This window comes from Primulina tabacum, chromosome 15, assembly GCF_025594145.1.
Source record: "Primulina tabacum isolate GXHZ01 chromosome 15, ASM2559414v2, whole genome shotgun sequence".
Taxonomy (NCBI): Eukaryota; Viridiplantae; Streptophyta; class Magnoliopsida; order Lamiales; family Gesneriaceae; genus Primulina; species Primulina tabacum.
The window spans coordinates 37995642-38023601 of record NC_134564.1 but is presented as its reverse complement, the minus strand read 5'-3'; the positions used below and the strand labels follow the sequence as shown (position 1 = coordinate 38023601).

General features: G+C 33.2%; 2 protein-coding genes and 1 long non-coding RNA gene across 6 annotated transcripts; 1 reads left to right on the top strand and 2 right to left on the bottom strand.

Annotated features, from left to right (window-relative positions):
• Nucleotides 1–406: 406 nt before the first annotated feature.
• LOC142526305 (vacuolar sorting protein 3) lies at nt 407–9040 on the bottom strand. Its single transcript, XM_075630601.1, has 14 exons — nt 8012–9040; nt 7435–7710; nt 6726–6922; nt 6461–6602; nt 5453–5710; nt 5224–5296; nt 4949–4997; nt 3696–3987; nt 3473–3528; nt 3051–3119; nt 2861–2972; nt 1553–1642; nt 1112–1282; nt 407–731 (listed from the first exon to the last, which is right to left on the bottom strand). Exons 1-14 carry the CDS (start codon nt 8942–8944, stop codon nt 639–641), a joined length of 2811 nt encoding a protein of 936 aa, XP_075486716.1. The 5' UTR covers nt 8945–9040; the 3' UTR covers nt 407–638.
• Nucleotides 9041–9152: 112 nt separating this feature from the next.
• On the top strand, nt 9153–13106 carry LOC142526704 (UDP-arabinose 4-epimerase 1-like). The gene is given in 12 exon segments (XM_075631256.1): nt 9153–9253; nt 9968–10126; nt 10225–10349; nt 10713–10826; nt 10919–11026; nt 11121–11212; nt 11647–11788; nt 11874–11968; nt 12148–12173; nt 12176–12276; nt 12388–12532; nt 12605–13106. Coding segments are annotated over 11 exon segments (1254 nt in total). The 5' UTR covers nt 9153–9253; nt 9968–10065; the 3' UTR covers nt 12850–13106.
• Nucleotides 13107–13917: 811 nt separating this feature from the next.
• LOC142526705 (uncharacterized) lies at nt 13918–15690 on the bottom strand. Of its 4 annotated transcripts, XR_012815316.1 has the most exons (7): nt 15502–15690; nt 15267–15469; nt 15106–15176; nt 14764–14863; nt 14631–14684; nt 14325–14444; nt 13928–14231 (listed from the first exon to the last, which is right to left on the bottom strand). It is a non-coding gene; the product is annotated as an uncharacterized LOC142526705 (long non-coding RNA). The 4 variants fall into 4 exon arrangements; XR_012815315.1 differs by having other exon boundaries at nt 13924–14231; nt 15267–15690; XR_012815317.1 differs by having other exon boundaries at nt 13925–14231; nt 14778–14863; nt 15267–15690.
• Between the last annotated feature and the right edge of the window lie 12270 nt (nt 15691–27960).

Here is a 27960-nt window from a genome sequence, read left to right as displayed (position 1 = left end):
CCAACGCAAAACATTTCGTGGTGATCTTACATTTTTCGTACATAAAAATTACAAATTTTATGTTCATTGAATTAATTGTTTTCGGACGTAAAAAAAAGTTGTTCATTGCCAGCAAATTGTTAGTTTCTGTTTATTATAAAGTGTTTCTTTATAAATTATTATTATTAATGGAGTTTCTGTCTCTCGTAACACCCCACAAGAGACACTACAATCACGCTACTTCCTTCTCTTTGGCATGACCCCATAAAAGTTAACAATATCTACATCACTACTGGACAAGAAAAATGGAAAAAGGATCGTCACTTCCTCGAGCACAATCATATTCAGTTTTTTTTTTTTTAAATATTCATAATAATTCTAACTAAAAATTAAGATTCATAGTATATATATATATTTAGATTCATAGTATATATATATATATATATATATAGGGAAGAGAACGTCTTCTGCACACTGTAAGTAGCAGCAATGCGATACAACTGCTATACACTGTACTCTGCCTTAGCAGTCCATACTATTCAACAACCGCTTTCCTGGACCTTCCATATATCAAGCAACAAACACAAGAGTCATTGCTTTTATTCAATGCTCATATTTCATGATGCCACCTCATCAAGTCACAACTTCAAGATATGTGTTCATCGAGTTACCAACCAACCAGGCTTAACTAATATATCTTTCTTGAAATCATGATTTGTGACAGACGTTGACTCACCCTGACGACGATAACACTGCAATAAAGATGAGTTTCAACTTTCAATCAGTTAAAGGCATGATATCAACCTCATGCATTACACTAACCAGACAGAACTTTAGAGGACATATGCAATGAAGGGTGGAGGTATGGTGGTGGTGGATACAGGTCAAGGGACTAGACCAAGATATCCTTCATATCGAGTGTAATGGAACCAGATAAGTCGAACACGCCCGACCCAGGCCCAAACCAAGATGCAAAGCACAAGGATGTGGAACATCAACGGTTCACTCATTGAAGATTCAAAAAAATAAGCTGAAGGATTATGATGACTTCAAGAATGATAGGATTTTTGTTTACTTGCCTTTTATAGTTTTAGATTGCATCAGATTTAATTTCAAAGAAGAGTTCAAATACCTTGTAACAAACAATGGTATCATCTGGGTACATAGCAAAAAGTTTAGTACCAAGACGCGCATGACAAGAATCACAAACACTTTCATCATCAATCGGCACATGACGCGATCTTTCTTCCAATCTTGCCAAGCTCAAATCAATATGCAAAGCATGGGACAAACTGTGCGCAATCTGGCAAGAACTCAACAGTTTTCAGCACATGACTAGAGATCGACAAAAAGTGCCTTGAAGAATAGATAGCTTCAAAGAGAATCATTATACAATATGAAAAACAGTTGGAAGATTAAGAATCCAAACCACATTCCTAGAATAGAGGACCAAACAAAATAATGTAAACATAAAAACAAGGATTCCAAATAACTTAATCCTAATAAGGGGGCCCAAAAACCTGATTATGTATTTTCAGGAAGCCATAAAACATGATTACATAAAAAAACATACTAGTCCTTGTCGATGATGATGATGCCGAGCTCTAAGAATCCTTAGTATTGTGGCTGAGGCAAGCTGCAGGGGTATATCAGAAGACAATCTCTGTGGAAAAAACAGTACTGTGGAAACTAAAATAATAATTTATGTTAACAAATCATAATAATCATAGAAACTTGCAACTTTCTCGAACCATTACAGTTCCAGACACCAAAAGATGGCAGCTAAAAGTTACCGAGATAATTTGCACTCAAAGACAGATAAATATATAGTCATTGTTTCTACTTGATTCCTTCTACCAAAGTTCTCTTACGTACGCTTATCATAAACAACATATAACAGGACAAGGGGCTATGGCATAGATGTAGTGTGAAGCAGGAATATCGACCTCCAAAAATAAGAATGCGTAAGAGGGCTCCTTAAATCACCACCATGAAAAGAGTATTTGCACTGCATCGAAAGGATTTCACTACTAATATCAGGTCAAACCTAAGCCAGTGTATCCCAAACCACATGCTACCAGACAATAAGGGAAATCAGCTTCACACTAGAGGTAAGAACACCTTGACCAGAATATTTATTTCTTCTTTTTATCTTTTTATATCTTTAACGCATTTACCAGATAATTTGCAACATTCTATCAATTTTTTTCATCTTTAGGCCACCTTTTCATCCCTGTGTCACTTTCAATAGCATACTACAGTATAATAACAAGTGTTTAATACATTGACATGCCAGAACAGGTAGGATGTCATGCCAAAAGAAATCATAACACATATGACCACAATTATGCAAACCTAAAGCAAATACAGAAAATTCTCCCACAAAGAATATTATTATGTAACATTTTTGTGTGACATCAACTGGAGACTGGAAATATAGAATACAGTCAACATCTGAGAAAGATAATTATTAGCCTTTCTCCAACATATCTGAACATCTATTATTCAGAAAATACCTGCAAAAGAAAATGGGTTCCAAACAAAAAAAGGCAGACTACTGTGATCTCTTTAACTCTTCATTATAAAAAAAGATATGTAGAACTAAAAGAAAAGTTGAAAACTTATATATACTGAACAATTTGGTCTATCCTATAAAATAAGATGCAGGATTATTTTGTCTAGCATAGAAGCATTGACTTCATAGATAAAAGTACTTTATTGCAATTAAAGAGACAAGATAGTGATAAAAAAAATTAAGTAAAGATGCAGTTTGACCATCGAGACGAAACTTTCTAAAAGCCATCTCCTCATCATGAATCCAGAGCATTTCCAGAACAAATGTTATTGGTTTACTGGAAAAGGAGGTTGATAGATTTCATACCTCCAAGACTTGCATTGGGTCTAGCATTTCTCCATGATTGTGAAGAAGATGGACAGCAGCTTTAAACATGGGCTCTCTACCATCCTTTGGATCCAAATACATCTCAAGTAACCTAAAAGGAGAAAAATAACGTGAGCATAGCACCAAAACCAATATTCATGGAACTGTCAAAATATCAAAATGGACCGACTGGATATAAGCTTCTGGTCTACCAATCTCCGCACAATATTGTTCAGCAGCTTCACAATTCTCCAATTTCCTAATACAAGATGAAAAGACAAATCGCATAAGTCCAATCATACTATATGCAGGACACATTCATCAATGCAATTATGGGAATGTGTCTTCCATGATTACAAAGGACAACATAACAAGGGCAACATAATGCAAAAAATATCGTGCTAATAAGATATTACAGAGACCATACATAAGGAAGCATGACAACAGTCGAGAATATTGAAAAGCCTGAAATCACACATGATATATCATAGTTCAATCGATCGAAAGAGGAAAAGCAGTGACATACAAAATTTAAAAAAACAAAATCATTACAAACTACTCTAAGGATAAAGAAGGTTGAACAACCATTATCACTTAAACAGGTAGACTTACAAGGCCAAAATCTGAAGCACTAGCGTTTCTTGACCAAGCTTCCGGTATAAAATAGCCTGCCAAAAACACTAGAGCCAGCTTACATATATTGATAAAACCAAAAAAATTGTGCCATTACTACCAGCTGACAGTTCGGTAAGTGCACAAATATTTCAAACACTAATAATTCTATCGGGAAGTGCATGTATCATAAGGTATGATGACCAGAGAAATGCTAGTGGACCTTTTCTAGCCATAGGTCAGACTCTTTAATCATATCAAGGACCTCTTCTGCGTCGTACAAGTCTGATGACTGTAAGAAAATCTGCAATCTTTCTCTGACAGGACTTTCAAACATTGTTCTCCTTCCAGCATTAGAAATATTTATCTCGTCATCAGACATTCCAACAACAGAATTTTCTGATGGACGCTCCATCTCATAACTTTGAAGAGCTGACTTGGCAAGTAGGAGGGCATATGCTGTGTGGAACCGAGAGTCGTCAGAATCTTGATCTTCAATCAACCATTGTAGATATCTGCATCAATAAATTAATAACAGTAACACATGTGATGCTCTAGAGATGGTAGTATTAAACTATCAAGAGGAAAAACTGCATTTGTACTGATAATTTTACTGCTTTTGTACACAAGTCAGCATTGCAATATCTAAGAATCAATTCATAGAAGATAAATGATTGGTGTAAAATTGAACCGATCAATTTAATCCTATCTTAATTAATTTTGGTTAGAACTATTGAGCTACAAGTCAAATTGGAGTAGTAATAAGCAAAAGGTATAATTACAATAACCATTTCCGTAAGAGCTAAAAGCTAGGGTTCATTTGAGTTTTCCAGTACTTACTAACTCAAAAATATTGAAAGTGGTTCTTCAGAAAAAAAATTACATCACAAAATTAGGTTGTGTGTTTTTAAGATATTATGAAACATGTGCTTTATTAAGGTGTGTGTTAAAAGATCATCTCCAAAACACCATTATTAATGTATAAAACAGTACAAAACTCTTTCTAAAATAATAAACTTAAAAATAATCCAAAGCCCAACCAAACACCATTGAAGCTCATTCTACTAAAGCTAACATCATTAAAGGTTTGCCATCATACAACCTTGAAAAGCAATTTATTTTTAACAAAAGATCTTTAACATGTGACCGAGTGAATTGTCGGTGTCCAAAGAAAATGAGAACATGCAACTATCACATTCTTACGGTTAGAATAACTGGATTAATAACTTTTAGAGCTTTTGTCGTGGGTGAAAAATGAATGACCCTTAAACAAGATAACAATAGCAAACACTAGAGCCATGAACACACCATAAAGAGGAAATATGGACAAGGAAAGCATATTAAATAGTCTCTATTTCTTTGTCACTGTCCCAAACCCTTAAGAAGCAAGTAATAATTGACAACACATTCACAAAAGGCTATAAGTTCACTCTGCCACATAATGCCATGGAAAATTTAAAGAATACCAGGGCATACCTTTGAAGAATTTCCACTTTCTTGGGATCAATAGCAGATATTACTTTATCTGTGAGAAAAATAGGAAAAATTCACCAACCATATCTATAAAAAAAATAAATCTAACTAGTTAAATCACAAAGTCCAATCGAGGCATTTTCTTCTCTCAGGAATCGCTAAAACAATTTATAATTCAAAAGTCACTGGTCCCTTGATATAATATTACTGAGAAAACAGTCAGGTTTGGTAGCTGAACTTATAAACATCACAAACCACATGCTTATTATTATTCTTGCCTGGTAATAGTAAGTTTGATCTTTTCTCTGATATCAAAATTTGGACTGCTAACACCTGGCTAAGATCTGCAATCTAATGGAAAACAAGTACCATCAGCAATTAGTATCAAGCAAAAAAGATCATTTAACTGACAAGGTCATAATCCTTTAGTAGAAATATGAATGAAGTATTTATTAATGTCACAGTGTCACAAGAAAATAAAAGGCTAACAAGATCTTTTTCGCGTACCCATCCAAGATGTTGAAGTACAAGATCTTGGTCAGAAGACTCCTCCAGAATCCTAGATGCCTCAATTGCAGCCATCTCCGGACTTAAGGGTTCTAGTGAACCAGTTACCTCATATTGATCTTTATGATAGCTGGTTGAATAATTTCTTGCCAAAATACGCCAGATGGCGAGAGCCTTGTCACTCATCCCCTTACCAGTATATAAAAATGCAAGAGCACGTAAATGCCCAGATTCATGGAGCAATGGTTCAAGCTCCTCCTGTACTGCCCATTGAAATACAGTAGTCATTGTTTGACGTCAAATTTTGCATTTGCTACAGTTATCCAATCTTAAACTTATTAAATTATATGCTAAAACTAAGTAACCATGCTAGTGTAAGTTCATTAAGCTTACCATCCACTTGAACTGACGCCATAAATGACTTTGGAATAATTGTAAAGTAAGTGACACACAACATTGCAATCATAAAAATCAGAAATAATCCAAGTGAGTCTAGATATTTGACTGAAGTTTATAATTTCTTTGACATTAAAAGCATAGATGTTAAAGGCGCAAGGCGCAAAAAAGTCCTGGAGCCTGAGGCGCAATGCGCCTTATCGAAGCAAGGCGCACTATTAATTTTTTAAAATAATATATTTATTTACTACTATTTTATTACAAAACAATATTATTGAAATAATTAAGCTAAGCAAAAATATATTATATCACAAAAATATATTTAGTTATTTATCTATTACTGCAATTATCTTTTATTATTGGCAGATTCTTCTAGGGTTTGGTAGGATTTTAAGAGAAAAAAGAAAAATAGAAAAGAAAAGCCCACTCAGGCACGCTTGGCTTCCAAAGGCGAGCCACCGCAGGGCCTGGGTATATATACCCAAGCGTGGAGGGATCGTCTGGTGGTGGCGAGAGGCGCTCGCCTTTTAACAACTATGATTAAAAGTAATAGAAAAGGCAAGTGAGCAATAAATTTCATCTAACAAGTGAGAAAGGTAAAGTGATGCCTACCACTACACAGCTATTCTCAGATGATGCAAGTTTCTCCATATTTTCAACACGGTTGAGAGCTCTAAATAGGTACATTAAAAGCGTATCAACTCCCTCCTTAACTGAAAGATCCAAATCTTTATCATGGAAAACTCGCAAATATCTGTGGCAAATGAGCAATCATAAGGGAAATAAGTGGATGGAAACTGGAAAGCATATCATCGAACTTTAGAAAAAAATTGAAAATGATGAATTTCAAATAAAACCAACTTAAAATAATAAACACCTTATCATGTTTTCAATTGCAGAGTCCAATAGATCAGACCTACTGGGTGGACTTAGAAGAAATTCATCATCAACAGAAGTCTCCACACCTGCCTTTTTAAAAAACACAGCTCTTTGAATGGCTGTCAATCCATTATCTATTACATTTTCCAGAAGCGTTGGAGGAGGATGCAAACCCCAATACCGGTTCCTTGGAACCTAAAAATTCTCATAACAGTTAACCGAACATCGTGTAGGATTTATTATCAAGTGCGAGTGAAATCATGGCACATACGCTCAAAAAAGCCCACTTATATCCAAGTGCAATTAAATGGATAGAAGATGAAACAAATAGGATATTAAAGCATTCCACTGCATCAAATGTTCAGCAAGCACATTATATATCAGAAGCCACAAGATAGTTGCATATTCTATTTCTTTGTCCATCATTGGATAGCCTTCAATGAATATATCTCAAGCACTTCAACATTTTTATTTTATGATAACACACGGCATAAATACTTAGCTTCACGGGATAAACTACTATTTTAAATGACATACAAAAGTAATTAACTTGCACGAACGATATTGCATGTTACTATGTAATACATCTCCAGAATCACCGAATAAGACTTCTGGAAGGACATAGCAAAAAAATTCAATTGGGCAAAAAAGACCTTGCAAACATGAAATCAAATACATAGGCATAATAATTGGCATTCAGGATGTACCAGCAGGGTCCAGCGATTAGGGTCCCGCATTATGAAGGGAAAAAGTTCAGAAGGCTGCATGTTTTCGGAAAGCAGGAAGTGATCCACTGCTTCCTTGAAATGCAAGTCAAAGAGCAAGAGGAATCCCACTTGTGCATGAACAAAAGAAAGCATATCCTTTGTCATTTCACCTTCATTCTCAAGCTCATCAATCAATGATATGGCTTCTTTGAAGTTCTTTTTCCGCAGGAGATCCTTGATTTGCTTTTCTCCAGAAATTTTCCCATAGCAAACAACCTTGATAGGATATAGCAAGTGAATAATCAGGACCTTTTGTAAGCACTTAACAGGAAATTGGTCATTTCTCAGGACCTTTTGTAAGCACTTACGAGGAAATTGGTCATTTCTCTAGTAATACTCTGTCTCACACTTATTTTAAACTTCATAATAGCAGAAAAATGAGATATTTAGAGAAGCAAAAAGTGTTATCCAATGTGTTTGTGTCATGTACATCAGCAATACATGCTGGGAAAAAGTTAACTTATAGCTCAAACTTCAAACAACAGATCCAAGTGAAAGCAAATTAATTAAAATGTACCTTTGATTTTGTCGCAACAGCAACAAGCATACCATTTTCTGCCCCCTCGTCTGTCACCACGCATGGGCAAGCACCTGTATCCCCAAGATCCAAACTCTGAACATAAAATCCCGTTTTCTTGTGGTACAATTCTACCTTCATTTTCCTCGCAGACACCACATAAGTACCTATTTCGGCAAACGAATCTGGAGTCTCCTTAAACACCAAACTCCCCCCTACAGGGTTCCCCACCATATCTGTGATGATACCAACATTATCTACCATTAACAATACCCTCGCCTCATTGGCCAACAATCTCAGTTGTGGCACACTTGAAGCATCGGGAAGCGAAAAGATTAATTGACATCTCCCATTTAGAATATTATACAAGTAATACCCACTCTTGGTACCGACAAATATAGAATCATCGATCCACGATGAAGTCGTAATGATCCCATCAAAAATCCCCTGAAATTCCTTCAAGATTACTAACGTCCCACTCAAAATCAACTCCGCCAATACCAACTTCTTCCCTATCCCAATAGCAAAGAAGTCGTTATTGTGATTGTGAACATTCCGGCTGTTGTTTTTTTGAGTCTGAAATTTGCGAGAAAAAGCAGTAACGCCTTTAATGAGACTGATTCTTTTAGGAGATTCAAGTAAAGTGGCGTCGATAAGAAACAAAACGCCATCGGCGAAGACAATGACTTTACCAATACGGGGTAGGGGAGAAATAGAATTAAGGGGACTGGCACAGACGGAGATGCGTTTAAGGAAAGAGATTGCAGTTCGAAAGGAGTATAAGAACAAAGTGCCTGCAAGAGTGCCAACGTATACGAGGGTTTGATCTTGGGAGTGTTTGGAGAGTGCGACACAGGTGGTATGGGTAGCGGAATCGAGGGGGTATTCTGCGAGGGGTAGAAGAATTGTTCGACACTTGGGTTTTACGGCCATTTGCACTTACTTCCCGATCACAATCTTCTTCTTCTGAAACCGCGGCAACGGCGACTTCCCGGTAGAAATCTTCATTTATTCTTTAGGCTTTGGGCTGTGAAAATAACATAGTAACGGGCTTTTGGCCCATTATTAATGACTTTTGAAGTTTTACTATTTTATTTAAATAAATTGTCTCCATCAAATTGGTTTTTAATAAACTATTAATTTATAATTAACTAAAATTGGAAACTTACAACAATCTGTTTCGGTGTGAGTTCTTGCATTTTCCGATCCCTGCCAACTAGGAACGACTCCCCGCTTTTTGTCGTACGTCCTCTTGTTCCTTTTTTATTCGGTGATTATAATTTAGGAATTTGATCTTGTTTTTCTGAATTTTCTCTGTGTGTTTTGGTAATGGTGATTGCATTGGGACGATCGTCCTTCCCTTGTGGTTCTTCGGATCTTCTTGTCGTATAACGCATGCACACATGTGCGGGAAAATGTTGAAAAAATATAATCTTTGCTCAATATTATTGATTTAACGTGTTGAATGACTCACGGACTCTTCAATTTGTATAAAATTGGGGATTTTTTTTTATGTGGTCGTATTATCCTTTGTTCGTTATTACTTTTTCGTTTTTTTTTTTTTGTGTCGAATTCAAGAATTAGTTAATTCAATTTGTGATTTTGGTTTTTGGACTGTAATCTGACGGATCTTGAGAGTTTTTTGTGTTTAAATTCTGACTCATGTATCTTGTTCTTCATGTCCATGTTCTAATTAGTTGGGTGTTTGCAACACGATTTTGAAAATTGCGTTAGGTTTTAGTGATTTTCTGATCTTGGGTCAAATTACTTGCTTAAATGGGAAATTTTATTAGTTCCATTTTCATCTTTCGGCCCAGCTTGTATTTGGATGGAATGAATTGAATTCGTGGGAGGTTTTCAAAACCATAGGATTTGAAATGCATGGATTTAGGAGGATTTAAATCTTTGTATTTTTTTCTTTCTTACTGATCAATGCTCATTCTTTTGTTGCTGCAGATTTGAGAGCTGCGGAAGGGTATCTGCTGACTGTTGATATCAAAACTTGATATAATTTAATTAATTTGTCTGATTACGATTGGAAAGGAATATCCTCAATGCTGAGTTTTGCACGGATAAGAACTCAGCAGAGGTCTAACAGATCTCTGTCTTTAGGAGGTGTTAATCTTTTTTCCTTTTGCTCTTATTACACTTGTTATTTTGTGGTGTATCATTTATCTAGTCAATTCTCACTACAATTTATATTTTGCTAGCAGGCATGGATTACACTGACCCAAAGAAGAAGAGTAATATTTTAGGAAAAATTTTGATGGCTGCTATTCTTACAGCATTGTGTATTCTTATGCTGAAGCAATCCCCAAATTTTAACACCCCCAGTGAAGTAATTTTCTATTTGTATTTCCTGTTTCATTTCTTGGAAGATTTGATTCCCATTTATCTGCGTATTTATGCTTTATTATCTTAAAACTATGCTGCAGTTTTAGGCCTTCCCTATTTGTTATGTATTTTGTTAATAATTTTCTTTGTTCTACTAGTCTCAAGTTCTGTTTTCGTTGGTTACCCCTTCATCTACCTTGAAATCAAAAGAAGTGAATCTGACTTCATTATTGGTTGCCAGATTTCTGTTTCCATTTTATTTCAATTTCGTGTTTTCTTTCCAATTACTGGCAAAAAAAATGCTAGAGCAGGACTTTTTTTTATCTTCGACCAACTATATTTGACGTCCGCATTAATCATTATACAGTTCTCAAGCCATGAACCGGGGGTGATTCATGTCTTAGTTACTGGAGGTGCCGGTTACATCGGATCACATGCTGCGTTACGACTTCTCAAGGACTCATACCGGGTGACTATAGTGGTATCTTTCTGGTATCAATAGTTGTCGTCTAGAATCATTCGTTACCATAAATATTACCTGGGGCCTTGAAAAATGTAAATATCATTTGACAGGATAATCTCTCAAGGGGAAACCTTGGGGCCATAAAGGTCCTACAACAACTATTTCCTGGACCTGGAAGACTTCAGTTTATACATGCTGACCTCGGGGATGCAAAAATGGTATCTTTATTGGGCATATTTATTTCATAAGATATTCTTTTGTTCGATTATTTTCAACATTCATAACCAAAGGACTAGCTTGACCCTTGTCCAGGTGCACGAAATTTTCTCGGAAAATGCTTTTGATGCAGTGATGCATTTTGCAGCTGTAGCGTATGTTGGGGAGAGTACTCTCGATCCCCTCAAGTGAGTTACTCTTGGTCTTATTTTATGCTGTTCAAACATGAGTGTGTCTTGAGGATTCCACTTGTTAGAATGGTAGTTGACTCTTCAAGATTGTCAAATTTGTAATTGGTGAGTTCTAGCATATTCTCAGTAGTGGATAACATTCACGCAAGAAACTAAAATTTTTATTGTCTTTATTTTAGTATTTATGGGACACGAGGCTTGATGAATACTCATGATGCCTGTTCCATTGAAGCCTGGAATATAGACTTATAATTGAATATGATATTCTCGTTTCTTATGCATAAAGGGGTGAGGTGTTCCAAAATGTGCGATATCAACAGTTAGAAGTGAATACTGATGGTAAATGGAAGCTCATGCTTTCCACTTTGTCTTCTGATTGTCTTGCCTTTTCGTAAAATATATTTCTTGTGCCAATGACTTCTGCAACACAGGTATTATCACAACATCACATCCAATACGCTTCTTGTGTTAGAAGCAATGGCAGCTCATGGAGTTCAGACTTTGATTTATTCTAGTACATGTGCAACTTATGGGGAACCTGAACAGATGCCCATTACAGAAGACACTGCACAGGTGAGAACTGCTGCAGTTAGACACATGCCTATACAAAGATTGTAAATGCCAACTGAACTGCAATATTTTTATTTACACCAAGCAGGTTCCAATAAATCCTTATGGAAAAGCCAAGAAGATGACAGAAGATATAATTCTGGATTTTCATAAAAACTCAGATAAGGCAGTAATGATTTTAAGGTTGGTATTTAATGTGTACGACTCTATATAGCTCAAATTTGTTTTATTTCTACATCGAGAAACTTCAATTTGCATTGAATACTATTACTGAACTATGGCTGATACGGTTTTCTGTTTTCATTTGTGGAAAATCTGAAGCAGCATTCTTTCTTATCTTTCGCAATTTTTTTATGTTTCAGATACTTCAATGTGATTGGCTCTGATCCTGAGGAAGACTTGGAGAAGCTCCCAGGCCAGAACTTCGTGAGCATGGGCGGATATCTGGTGCTTGCTTCGATGCTGCTCGTGGCATCATCCCTGGTCTCAAGGTATCTCCATCTCCAATGAACATATCATGATATCCTCACATCTCTGACCACATTTTTAACAACTAATATGTCATTATGTGATCATAATTCATAAATTCGTTCGTAATGCAGGTTAGAGGAACAGATTACAAAACTCCAGATGGCACATGCATACGCGATTATATTGATGTTACTGATCTGGTTGATGCTCATGTCAAAGCTCTGGAAAGGGCAGAGCCCGGTAAAGTTGGCATCTACAATGTTGGTACAGGAAAAGGTACAGGCCACCTTCACACCTTGATCTTTATTTTTGTATAAACTTTTAACAGCTAGTCTCTGTCAATATCAGGAAGATCAGTGAAGGAGTTCGTGGAGGCTTGTAAGAAGGCAACTGGGGTGCCCATGAGAGTAGATTACCTTCCACGTAGGTCTGGTGATTATGCAGAAGTATATAGTGATCCAGCCAAGATCAAGAACGAATTAAACTGGACTGCAAAATTCACTAATCTTCAAGAAAGTTTGCAAACTGCGTGGAGATGGCAGAAGGCACATCTTAATGGTTATGGAACCACCCCTCAAGTCATGTCTGCGTGAACATATAAGCTTGACATTCACTACAGGAACTAACATGAAACACCATTTACAGCTCAAATTTTGACCCAGTTTAGTGTTGTATTAAAAAAGAGCTTGAGTTTAATTACGAGTCTCTGATAGGTATAGTTTATTTTTGTCATCAAATTTTGTCGTGGATAAGATGAAGAGCTGGGGTGCGTGTGACCACAATCTGAGCAACATCCCTCGTGTGTTGGGGTGACGTATAAAACTTTTGGAAACAAATATATGTTCGAGAATATGGTGTTCTTTGTTAGTTACCGCCATAGATCATACGTATAGTACGAAGGCCGCACATTATTTGGAAAAAAAATTTGAATAACTGTTGTACAACACTAGTTTGGAGTTTCAAGAACATTACACCTACTGATTCACGAAGTATGCGAAAAGCGGGAAAAAGCTATACGAAATTGATTACAAGAGATAATTAGACTCTAGGAGCACAAGATAATATGGCTAACAAGGTGCTCTTTTCCTGGGAAAGTTCTCGGGACAGCTTTACGAAGGCGGCATTTCAAGCAACAGATTGCCTAACTGACATAAAACAAAATTTGAGGACTTTGGTAATATGTGTGCTCAGTATCGATGAGATGATAATTGACACAAAGCCACCGTCTATCCAAGCTCGGAGATTAAACTTTGCTCCCTTTAAGTCCAAGAGTATTATCAACAGTGAGCAATCCATCTTTTGAAGCAATCACTGCTGTGCACCTGGCATTTCACCAACACACGATATTGCTAATTGACAAAATTTCAAATCTCCAAGGGTGTGGAGTCTTTTGTAATGCCGGAGAACTTAGTTCATCGGATCAGTATTCAATAGTCTGAGCCACGTGGTACTGAGAAACCTCGACCAAAATAAATGATAATGAGGAGATAGTTTTATCTGACAAGGTAAGGCGTATATAGTACATTTCCAGCAATAGAACATCTACTTATTTTATTTAAATAAGACTGGATCTAAAAAGGAAATAATACGAGAGTAGATCTCTTGTGAGACGGTCTCACGAATCTTTATCTGTGAAACGGGTCAACCCTATCGATATTTACAATAAAAAATAATACTCTTAGCATAAAAAGTAATACTTTTTCATGGATCACCCAAATAAGATATCTGTCTCACAAAATACGACTCATGAGACCGTCTCACACAAGTTTTTGCCATAATACAATTTAAATTGCAAGTTTTAACAAGGTGGCAAAGAGTAGTCAACAAACTTCTCATAATTTTTTTTTTATCAAGATCACCGTATATGTTTGCATGTATGCGTGTGTATTATTGTAAAAGAGGTATTATGAAACTCAAAAGATCCTGGCAATGACACCATGCTCGACAACGGCATCAATTTGATCAAGACTATCAGCTGTAAGAATATCGATTAATGCCGCAACAAAATTCTGATTCGAGTAATAAAAGGAGGGAAAGATATTTGCTCAGTAGTATGCAGGACCATTACCAAGATTTGGAATTGGAGATGTAAATATTACATCCAGAACATTATGCCCTTCTTTAGTTATGAGTGGAAAATCACATCCTAATGGATTGACAAACCCAATGGATGATATCTCTTCCATACCTTGATACAAAAAGGTAAAATAACAGTAGAAATGACCTTTCTACACAAATCATAGTCGACACATCTGAGTTCAAAGGTCAAGTTTAACTAAATCAATACACCACTCACAACCACTCAAGCTCCTATGATTACATGGGATGCTTCTATATCTAATGGTAAAGGTGAATCCAAATTTACTAAGAATACCTCAGTATCACCGACGAACAGATCATCTTTCTTTGGCAATATCCATCGGTTGATCTGAAATAATATTTAAAGATGTTACCGGAAACGACAATAAAAAATTTATTATAGAGAAGCCCAATAACTTGCATTTGACCTTATAGATTTTACCAGGGTTGGAATTAATCCCTCCACACACCTCTATACTGCTTGCCCGTAACAATGAGTACAAGTTTCTCGGTTGCTTTCAATATCGTCTGTAAAGCAGAAGGTAGCAGTGTATCTGAACAAAAATATCCACCGTGAAACGGATACATGCATTAGAGAAGCTAAGACCAAAGGCGTCATACCAAAAGCATGCAGAATATGATTTTAGAATTAGATATCAATACAGAAGTACATTAAAATTTGCAGTAGCAGTGCCCGAGATCAAAATTCACATGCTATTTATCTCTGTTGGCCCTAAAAATCGCATTTAGAATATGAGTTTGTCACCAACCTTTTGTTCGAGTATTGACTCACCACCCTGCATCTTTTGACACCCAATGAATGCAGCAAGTGTTTCTTCATCTATAACATCAGCATCGTCAAATGCTGAATCAATCTAGATATGGAAGGTAATTTGGTTAATCACCCATCAAAAAAAAAATTTATGCTGACCTACTCGCAACAGGTTAATATCATGATGCAGTTCCATGTCACTAGAGATATTGCTTTCTTAGCATCCGAACACATGATTGCACACCAATTTTACTATTATATGAACAGAGAAGAGCATTGCTAATTTTTTTTTATTTCATATTCACGCAGATGACAAACATTTTACCTGATTCTACCACCAATTTAATAAATAGAAAACTACTCTTCTTGCAGATCGAATGATACTAGTTCAAACCGTCTCCCAACAATATTTCAACCAGATAATGACATAATTTGAAAATAAAAATAAAATTAAAAAAATTGTGCACTTTAGAGCTATCTCTGTACTGATCTAAAGGGACTCCAGCCTTTGCTGCTTCACTTGCACTGCTAATAGATCTGCATCACACTTTTGATGGTTATTCATAACAGAAGTCGTATGGTAAGCTATGCTTTACAATCACAACAATAAAAAAGAAATGATATTATTACTAACAACTAACAAAAGTTTTTAATACAATGTCAAAGATAATGCTTTTGATTAAAGAAATACTAAAATCTTCTCAGTGGAAAACAGGTAATTAACAGACAACACAACCTTACATGTGTTTCGAAACTCTATACGCATGTTGAAATTTTTTTTTCTGAGTGCATACATATATCTTTTTCCTAATTTATGCATGCTGGCATAATGATTAAATGTGGTGCTTAGCTATTGTAATGACTATTAGTAATAGTTTTTACGCAACAATTCACTCTTGATTCTATAATTAACATCAGACCCAAGATCGTGTGACTGATTCACATGGATTGCAAGTTGGTGCAATATTGTGCAGAGATATATTGATAAGATGCAACAATTTTCTTACCGGCATAGTGATCACAACTTAATGTTTGAATTGTATGGTTTAACTGTTAACAACGACGACAGCTTTTGACATAATGACATGTATTCATTTCTATAATGTAACTCAAAAGGAAAGAAATGAGTGAATGCATGAAACCTCATTTCAGTACACAAACAACATGTGTACATGTTGAAAACTAAAAAATAAAAAGATTTTTAATAGACACGCAGTATAGCATAGGATGGACCTAGGGTTCAAAGGGAGGAGTGATATCAAACTAGGGATGAGGAAAAACTTGAATTTTATGAAAACTTGCATATGAAAATTCAATTCTTTTTGTTTAAGAGTATCCCATTGCCACATTCTCCATTTGCCTCGGTACGTCGTGATATATCACTCAGGAAACTTTGTAATAAATTTATCAAGATACTGCCACATATAAGAGTACTAGGAATGACCACGTGTGATGCACGTAGGTGACTAATTGTCACGCCCCGAGACCGGGGTTAGTTGACACCAGCGTTGTTTTACAACCACACAATTGAAAACAACAAGCCTCGTAGTACAGTATAAACCAAAAACCAGTTTATTACTCATAATCAATCAAAAGATTGTCTTTACAACGTAGATTCTTAAAATGATAAAAATAATATGCGGAAAGCTTTTACAACTTACTAAGCCAAAACTAAAATAAACTTCTTGAATCATCTTATTATCAGCCCCAAAACTGGTCTTGCTCATCCTCCTCGATTTTCTTTTCTGATTTATCTGGGGAGAGTAAAGTAAGGGGTGAGTATTTTGGAAAATACTCAGCAAGTGGGGGTCATTCGAGCACAATATAACAACATGCATAATTTCGAAAATCACATGACTTGCACTTACATAACATCATTCGTATCACATGCATAACATTTACCAGCACTGAGATTCATCCATTTTCTATGGTTTATGATATCAGTCCCTAATTTTTACTCCTCTAAGGGGGCGAGGCCGTATAGCGGTTATATCCCCCACCGCGTAAGGGTATGTCATGGTTGGGATTCCCACCCATATACAGTCGAATCCTCACAGTGCCCAAAACCGTATGACAACCAACACAAGAACGGAGTAGAAGAAGAACGTACTCGACCGTATTTTCAAAAAAACGAAATAAATATGCATAAACAAAATTTTATCTTTAAAACACGCCCACTTACCTTAGACTGGAAGAAAACGTGGAGAACTCTGAAACTATAGAAGAATCATGCAACCAACCCCTCGAAAACGCAGCAGCACATCTACCGAAAAATCAGGCCGTCTTGAAAAATTCACTTCGCCTTATTTCACCGTTGGATCGGACTCAAAATTTTACAGTACGTTCACAAGTAAGTTAAATATATTATGAACGGTGGTGATCGGGTTTGGAATTCGTTTAGGCTGTTCATACAGAAAAACCGTAGGTATGCTGAATTCCCGCATAAAATCTGAGCAGTTTTCTTTCAAAGGCTATAAACAAAAAACTAACCGTTGGATTTTGCTGAAATTTGGATATGTTATGCGAAACATACCGAAGCATATTCTGAACGGTGGATATCAGATTCCAAGCACCCGAGTGAGAGAAACGAATTTCTGAACTTGAACATAATTTTGATGACTCGTGCAGAATTTTATGAGCAAAATTTCGAAAATTTGGGGAGGAACTCGAAAAATTCATGTAAATTCTGAATGAGAGGGTCCTCCTATTTATAATGGTGATGTAAAAATCCTACCATAATTCGATTGATATTTCTTCCATAATTTCGAGATAATTATTTCATAATTATCGAGATACTCCTTCCTTAAATATTAGGATGCTACCTTGTTGAGAAAATCTACCTTGTGTGTAATATTTCCTTCCAAATTGATTGATATCCAGCCTTATTCGAAATTAATACATGATTTGTACTGAATTTTGAATTTCATTTATTTATTGGCTTGGAATTTTCAATACCATGTATTATTTAATATTTTCGAATTTTATTATAACTCGAAAATAAATTCTCATACATGTCTATATTTAATTAATTGCATGCCCAAAAATTTAGGTTTTCACATCCCTCCCTTCTTATTATAAGTTTCGTCATCGAAACTTGAGTCGGCTTGACTTTCGAAATGGTAGGGATATTGCTTGCGTATTTTTTCTTCAAACTCTCAAGTAGTTTTCTCATTCTGTGTGTTTGACCATTGCACCTTGACATAGGGAATAATACATCATCTCGGTACTTGGTCTTTTTATCCACAATATAAATAGAGACATCTTCATATTTCAGCTCTTTCCCCATGTTACCTTTGATCATGAGCGGTTCAATTTCCATAACATGGCCTGGGCTCGAGGTGTATTTCCTTAGTTTGGACTTCTGAAATACATTATGGATTCTAGACATATCTGATGGCAATGCTATTCTGTAAGACAACGTGTCAATCTATCCAGAATTTTGAATGGTCCTACGTATCGAGGATTCAACTTTTACAGCTTTACTAAATCTAAGGATTCCTTGTATTAATGAGACCTTTATATAAGCATTTTCACTCACTATGAATTCCACTTGTCTTATTTTAAGATCAGACTAACTCTTTTGCTGGTCATATGCAGCCTTGAGTATGTCTTTGATAATGGCCAATTTTTTCATTGTCGCTTGGAATAGTTCTGGCATGTCATGGATGTCTCCTTTATTTTGTCCCAGTACAGTGGTTATCGACACTTCCGTCCGTAAAGGCTTCAAATGGAGTCATCCCAATATTGACGTGATAATTGTTATTGTAGGCGAATTCTATCAGGGGTATATGTTCACTTCAATTACTACTGAAGTATATGACACATGCCCTTATCAAACCCTCTAGGATTTGAATCATTCTCTCTGTTTGACCATCATTTTAAGGGCGATAAGCCGTATTAAGAGTGACTTTTGTTCTCATGGCTTCTTGAAAGCTCTACCACAAACGTGACACAAATCTTGGATATCTATCCGACATTATGATTGTTGGCACTCCATGTAGCCGCATAATGTTATCCAAGTATAGAGTAGTCAACTTATCAATATTATAATTCCTTCGAACAAGTGGAAAGTACGTAGATTTTGTGAGTCTATCTACGATTATCCATATCACGTCTTGACTCTGTATTGACTTTGGAAATTCTACTACGAAATCCATGGAAATATGTTCTCATTTCCATTCTGGAATTCTAACTGTTGCAGTAATTCTCCATGTCGCTGATGATCGACTTTCACTTGTTGGCATACTTGTCACTTAAATATGAACTCGGCGACATCTATTTTTATTCTGTTTTGCCAGAAACTTTTTTTTTCAAATCTCTATACATCTTTGTACTGATGGTATAGATCTGGAATGTTGACTTATGCGCCTCTAACATCACTTCTTATCGAAGATTGTCGATGTCTGGCTCACATAATCGTCCTCTCATCCCCAAGATTATGTCTGGGCCCACTTGAAAATCTGACGACTTTATTTCCTTGGCTTGTTCTTTGAACTTCTCTAGTGTCATGTCTCGACTCTGATTTAGCTTGACTGCTTCTAGAAGACATGATTGCACAGAGAGTGATGTTAGGGTTATCTTACCCATGTTTGACTCAAAGTATTGGCTACCTTATTTGCCTTGCTGGCGTGGTAGCTTATTGTCAAGTCACATTCTTTGAGTAACTTTATCCACCGTCCTTGTCCCATTTTTAATTCTTTTTGAATGAACAAATATTCGAGACTTTGTGGCCAGTGAGTGAATACTTCACACTTGGCATTGTAGAGATAGTGTCTCCAAATTTTCAAAGCAAAATCACTGCTGCCAACTAGAGATCGTGAGTAAGGTAGTTTTGCTCATACGGCTTTAGTTGACTAGCCTGTCTTTCATGAGTACGCCTCTGAGATCTTCCTTTGATACTTCGCTGTAGATGGTAAAATCCTTGTCCTCAGTAGATAATACCAACATTGGTGTAGATGCTATCTTTATCTTCAGTTGAATTCACAGTTCTTTTGTGCGAGTCTCATTAGTGATACAACTACTGAAGAGAAGCCCTCGACAAATTTCAGCTAATAGCCTAGTAATCCAAAGAAGCTTCTAATTTTGGTTGCATTCTTATGTTTCGGATAATCTAGAATTGCCTCTACTTTCTTAGTTCCACTTATGACCTTATTTTGAATGCTGACATTGGGGTGTCTTCTGCTCTGACCTTTAGCTGATTATAGCTTGACCTCAGATCGAGTTTGGAGAAGACTGTAGCTCATTTAAGTTGATCGAAAAGACCGTCTATTATTGGAAGAATATATTTATCTTGATTGTGATCTTATAGAGTTCTCTATAATCTATACACAATCTCATACTTTAATAATGCTTCTTTACAAATAGGACCGGGGCTCCCCAAAGAGATGCATTTGGCCTAATCCATTTTTTTTTCTAACAACTATTGGAATTATTATTTTAGCTCCTTGAATTCATCTGGAGCCATTCGGTACAGTTTATTGGAGATTAATGCATCACTGGTACCAAATTTATCTCGAACTCTACTTCTTAGTCCAAGAACATTCCAAGAAGCCTTTCTGAAAAAACGTCTGAAAATTTTCTTATTACTTGAATATCTTCCAGTTTCAGCTTATCTCCTTCTTGCACTTTGTTCACCATTGCTAGGTAAACTTCTTCTCCCGATATTATGGCTTTCCAATTCTGGGTAACAGAAAAAATGCATTTCTGTTCCTTGGCATTGCCATGGTATCTGACTCATATAGAATATTGAAATTTAACTCAGTATTGATCTATAGCTTATTGACTTAAATCCCGAAAATTATAACCTAGTCGTTACCTCAAATAATTATTCTTTTACTAAATCTTATTTTCATCAAGATCACGAGCCTATCACGCTCTAAAACAAAGGAGTTCATTGAATGTCATTTTCTTTGAATCATTCTTAGTACCATAAAAGTCAAAACTTATTGTACTATACTTTCCTTGATACCCATCAATATCTCATAACTTACTTTTTTTTTTACGTAAGGTCGTAGCCTACTTGTTATCCCAAAATAATATAAATTCCTTAACCTGATGATATTTTCTCACAAGATATTCCAATGTTCTACATATTTAAAGTTAGCGTTTAATATTCTTAATAACCCAAACATATTGCTCACACAATTAACTATCGACACAAAATCAACTTCTATAGTACAGTACCCAAAACTTATGATATAATCCTTATATCAACTTTTCTCATATTAGTTTTCATAAATAACTTATCATCCTCGAGTCAATTTTTTTTTCCTTAAATCAGAAGCTTAAGTCAACTTATCTCTGATAGATATATTCTCAAAATAAATACAAATACTAATTGTTCTCATAATAAAATTTCAAAAAAATCAACAAGTAGTTCAAGAAACACGTTGAACGAGATTTTCGAGAAAGTTTCCAAAATTAGAAAGTTTGGACATTGACCCATGGATAGAAAGAATACATCGAGAGGATTCTAGAACAGTCGACGGAATTAAATTCTGAGTTTCCTATGAAAAGTTAGGAATTCTACGAAACTTTCCTAAAATAGCAAAAAACGCGATTTTGGAGGTCTAAACGAAAGATTTTCTTGTTTTCGGACCACGCCTCACATCAAAGTTGTGAATAATACTTGTTGGGAGTTCCCAAAGGGACTGCATCAGCCTTTTGCCATAACCTGACAAATTTTTCTTCCCAACTGGATTATGAACTTGGCTCTGATACCACTTAAATGTCACGCCCCGAGACCGGGGTTAGTTGACACCAGCGTTGTTTTACAACCAAACAATTGAAAACAACAAAGCCTCGTAGTACAGTATAAACAAAAAACCAGTTTATTACTCATAATCAATCAATAGATTGTCTTTACAACGTAGATTCTTAAAATGATAAAAATAATATGCGAAAGCTTTTACAACTTACTAAGCCAAAACTAAAATAAACTTCTTGAATCATCTTATTATCAGCCCCAAAACTGGTCTTGCTCATCCTCCTCGATTTTCTTTTCTGATTTATCTGGGGAGAGTAAAGTAAGGGGTGAGTATTTTGGATAATACTCAGCAAGTGGGGGTCATTCGAGCACAATATAACAACATACATAATTTCGAAAATCACATGACTAGCACTTACATAACATCATTCATATCACATGCATAACATTTACCAGCACTGAGATTCATTCACTTTCTATGGTTTACTGATATCAGTCCCTAATTTTTACTCCTCTAAGGGGGCGAGGCCGTATAGCGGTTATGTCCCCCACCGCGTAAGGGTACGTCATGGTTGGGATTCCCACCCATATACAGTCGAATCCTCACAGTGCCCAAAACCGTATGACAACCAACACAAGAACGGAGTAGAAGAAGAACGTACTCGACCGTATTTTCAAAAAAACGAAATAAATATGCATAAACAAAATTTTATCTTTAAAACACGCCCACATACCTTAGACTGGAAGAAAACGTGGAGAACTCTGAAACTATAGAAGAATCATGCAACCAACCCCTCGAAAACGCAGCAGCACATCTACCGAAAAATCATCCGTCTTGAAAAATTCACTTCGCCTTATTTCACCGTTGGATCGGACTCAAAATTTTACAGTACCTTCACAAGTACGTTAAATATATTATGAACGGTGGAGATCGGGTTTGGAAGTTTTTTAGGCCTGTTCATACAGAAAAACCGTAGGTATGCTGAATTCCCGCCTAAAATCTGAGCAGTTTTCTTTCAAAGGCTATAAACAAAAAACTAACCGTTGGATTTTGCTGAAATTTGGATATGTTATGCGAAACATACCGAAGCATATTCTGAACGGTGGATATCAGATTCCAAGCAACTGAGTGAGAGAAATGAATTTCTGAACTTGAACATAATTTTGATGACTCGTGCAAAATTTTATGAGCAAAATTTCGAAAATTTGGGGAGGAACTCGAAAAATTCATGTAAATTATGAATGAGAGGGTCCTTCTATTTATAAGGGTAATGTAAAAATCCTACCATAATTCGATTGATATTTCTTCCATAATTTCGAGATAATTATTTCATAATTATCGAGGTACTCCTTCCTTAAATATTAGGATGTTACCTTGTTGAGAAAATCTACTTTGTGTGTAATATTTCCTTCCAAATTGATTGATATCCAGCTTTATTTGGAAATTAATACATGATTTGTACTGAATTTTGAATTTCATTTATTTATTGGCTTGGAATTTTCAATACCATGTATTATTTAATATTTTTGAATTTTATTATAACTCCAAAATAAATTCTCATACATGTCTATATTTAATTAATTGCATGCCCAAAAATTTAGGTTCTCACATCAATAACGAAAAATTAAGATTTAGATAATTTTTAATATAATAACATCTTGTTTATAAGTATTTATTAATCTAAATATATCAAAACACAAAAAATAAAAATACACGATGACGATATATCATATATATTCATTTATTTATATAACATTTTTCAATTCTTGCGATTATAACATAATGATAGCTCTATCAAATTAGCAAAGATATTTTTCATCCAAATATTATTCACAATGGAAAAAAATAAAAATAAAATTAATAGAATAATGAATATTACTAAAACCAAAATCACAATATTTTTAAATGAAGTACATTGTCAAAAAAAATTCTCTTAATTAACTAAATTATCATAATGATGTTAAAATAAAATCCCTAAACTTCTTATTAAGTTAAATATCAATTTTGTTTTTGCTAACTTTTAACTTCTTGCGAATTTTGTTTAACTTTCTCCTTTTTTAAAATATATATTATACATAGTTAATTTATATCATAATAGATCATTTGAAAATTAATATTGATGATTAATAATTTCATGTTAAATACAATTTTAAAATAATATCAATCAAATAAATATGTGTAGTAAAACACATATACGTAACATTCAGTTTAAAAATATCATATATAAAAAATTTAATTTCTAACAAATGATAATAAATTAGCACTATAATTTATATTTATTATAAGGACTATCTTAATTAAAAAAATTATAAGGTTTATATCATAAATTTAATACAAAAGTATAAAGTAATTTTCATTCTTTTTAATTTCTCATTAATTTCTTTTTCTATGAATAAAGTTGAAATAACTCAAAATAATCAAATTATATTGCAAATAAAATATTAGAAAAATTTGCAAAAGATCATATAGAATCTGCATGCTCTCAATATCCATTTTAATTGGAAAAAAATTATAAAAAAATGACATTTTCTCGCATAGTTTTTATAGCATTTGTAGAAAAGTGTAAGCTTGAGATATATATTGAGACATTAATTAATATCACTATTTATTAAATTAAAAATATAAAAAAGTATCATACTAATGTATTTGTTATATTTTTCGTCAATTCAACTAAAATAATGAAATAAAGTTATTCTCATTTTCTATCTCAACTCTTAAATCAGAAAATTTAAAATTCACCAAAATAAATAAATGAAACATTAATTAGTAATGATGTGTAAAAGTGTAACTAAAAAAATTCACAAATCAAACTCATATATTTATAGATATATAGATCTGCTAACTTTTAACCAATTGCGGATTTTGTTTAACTTCCTCTGTTTTTTTAGAATACATATTATAATCGCTTGTAAATTAATAATGATGATTAATATTTCATGGTAAATATATTTTTTAAATAATATCAATCAAATAAATATGTGTAGTAAAGCACATATAAAAATAAAATAATAAGTAATACAAAGTTAAAAAAAATATCATATTAAAAAATTAATTTCTAATGAATGAAAATAAATTATCACTATAATTCATATTTATTTAAAGAATTATCTTCGTTAAAAATTATAAGGATTATCTAATAAATTTAATACAAAAGTATAAATTCCTCTGTCTAGTTGAAATAAATCAAATTATACGAAAAATAAAATATAAGAAAAATTTGCAAAAGAGCATATAGAATTTACATTGTCTCAATGTCTATTTTCATTGGAAGAGTATAATAAAGAATGATATTTTCTGAAGTTTGATATGTGTATTAAGACATTAATTAAATATCACAATTTATGAAATTTAAAATAAAATAAAGTATCACATTAATGTGTTTGTAATATTTTTCGATCATTCAACTAAAATAATGAAATAAAATTATTTTTATTTTCAATATCAATCTTTAGATCAGAAAATTGAAAAGTCGCATAAATAAATAAATAAATAAAACATTAATGAAGTAATGGTGAGTGAAATGATAACTAAGTAAATTAACAATTCAAACTCATATATCACCTAAATAAATAAATAAAACATTAATGAAGTAATGGTGAGTGAAATGGTAACTAAGTAAAACATTAATTAAGTAATGGTGAGTGAAAGGGTAACTAATAAGGGGGGTGTATTCAATATAGGAGATTTATTGACTTTTAATTACTTTTGTAGATTGTAAAAGTCTGTATTCAATTAAGACTTTTACATACTCTATAGAAGTCTAATGGTATTCAAACTAGACTTTCATAGAGTTTTAAAAAGTCGAGTGCTATTCAACATTGACTTTTAAAAACTCTATAACAGTCTATATGTATTCAAATTTTTCATAGACTTTTAATAAATTCATGGAATTCGTTAACATACAAATATTAAAGCTTAAGGTACAACTATAAATTGTAAAAAATTATATTTGGTTCAACTCAAAGATTTGGATGGATTTTTATAACTTTTAACTCAGTCACAAGCTATTTATTTTTCTCTCTGTCGCTTCACATCATCTCCCTTCTTATCTTCTCTCCTCTCATCTATTTCTATCGCTCTATTAAATTTTCGAAAAGTATCTTTATATATATTTTCATCTTTTCTTTTCAAATTTTTCATTTTTTGGCTGATTGTTCATTTAATAATTTTTTATTTTAATATCACAGGAAATTGAAATTTATGAATTATAGAATTGATTTTGTGATTTTTAATTTATGATTTATATAAATTAATGTAATATTCAATAATAATAAAAAATGATCCAAAAAAATGTTGCTTAATTTTTAATAATTGAATAGTCTCGTAACAACTATGATTTTTAAAATTCATTTTAGCATTTTCAATTAATATGTAAGTTATGATATTTTTATACAAAATTATATTCACACAATACTAAATAATATTCTTTTCACATGTATATTATCAATTTAAAAACAAGGTTACATGTTAATCAATTGATGTATTTTAAAAAATTTACAAACATGCATACAAACCCACGTATATAAACATATAAAGATTAAATGATTTAACTTTTAAATAAGTAAATTTATTTATTAATATAAATATTGAAAATAATTTCAAACTGAATGTGTTATATATGTCAATTAATTATTGATTCAAAAAAATTAATAAAAAAATAATATATTATAATTAAGTGCAAAATTTATAAAATTTTATAAAAAAAGTCCACAAAAATCAATAAATGTCTTACAAAAAAGTCTACATAAATCCACATAAATTTGTTTATAAATCTGTGAGATTCTGTAAAAGTCAATAAAATCTATCAAATCCATAAAAGTCTATCACAGATTTATTCAATGTAAAAGTTTAGTGGTATTCAATGTAAACTTTTGTAGAATTTTAAAAAATCATGTGGTATTCAAACTTGACTTTTAAAAACTCTACAAAAGTCTATAGGTATTCAAAATGTCAATAGACTTTTAATGACTCTATGGAATTCTATTAAGTACAAGAATTATAGCATAAGGTACAACAATAAAATGTCAACAAAAGTCTTTGATTCAACCTAAAGATTTGGATGTACATTTAATTGAGAAATCTCCCAAATTCAATACAAATTTTCATTCTTTTCTCATCTATTTATTTTTCCTTTTATTTGTACTTTTTAAAAACATAATTAAAATTTAATTTTTTTATTAATTATTATATAACGTTTTATTTTTAATTATTTTCTTTAATTTTAGTTAATCTATATATTAAATTATTGTATAAGCAAATTCATACCGATACTATACCAAAATTTTCGGTATACCGAACCAAAAAAACCTTACATTTTAAAAAAATTTATAATTTATTGTTTTAAAATATTATATATTTTAAAATTTTTGTATATTTTTCCGGTATTTCGGTATATACCAAAATTTTCAAATTGGATATCATTACCGTACCGAAAAATTCGGTATTGTTATCGTACCGTATCGAAATCTTCGGTATACTTAAAATTCGGTAAATTCAATGTTTTTTTGTTATGGTAATCTCGGTATATCGAAAATTCGATATTTTTTCCCACCCCTAACAGGGCTTGTATTGGCATGTGCTATATTACACAATTTTCTTTGAAAGAAGTGTCAATTTGATAAATTTCAAATTGAACTAGATAATGAAGCTCAATTGTCTTCATCAGCACAAGTTTATGAAGGTGACGACTTTGATCAGTTATTTAATACTCAAAAACAACAACGAACAAATGCTAATGCATGATGGGATATCATAGCCAATGGAATGTAGAACGATGTTGATCAAATTGTCAGTAATGATTAGATTTTTTTTATAAAAGACTACTCATTATTTTGAGTATTTTTTTAATAAAATTTTATTATGAACTTATAAAAATATTATTCATTAATATGTTGAACTGACATAAAGAATTGAAATTTTGATTTCAATAAATTGGATGTTCATTTGTCGTTTTTTACAAATTAAATTGATTTAACTTTTAAGTAAGTAAAATTCATTTACATTCATAAAAAAAAATAATAATTTAAAATTGAAGAAGTTATCTATGTCCAATAATTATTTTAAAAAAATTAATAAAAAATAAATCACAATTATAAACTACAAAATTCACATAATTCTATGAAAAAGTTTACAAAAGTCTACAAAAA

What these genes read in the sequence shown, in the direction of transcription:
- LOC142526305 (XM_075630601.1), bottom strand. Translation starts at nt 8,944, where the DNA reads ATGGCCGTAAAACCCAAGTGTCGAACAATTCTTCTACCCCTCGCAGAA. An exon ending in ATCAAACTTACTATTACCAG is followed by an intron (nt 4,998 to 5,223) that starts GCAAGAATAATA and finishes TTTTTCTCACAG; the next exon opens with ATAAAGTAATATCTGCTATT. An exon ending in CTGACCTATGGCTAGAAAAG is followed by an intron (nt 3,529 to 3,695) that starts GTCCACTAGCAT and finishes TGTTTTTGGCAG; the next exon opens with GCTATTTTATACCGGAAGCT.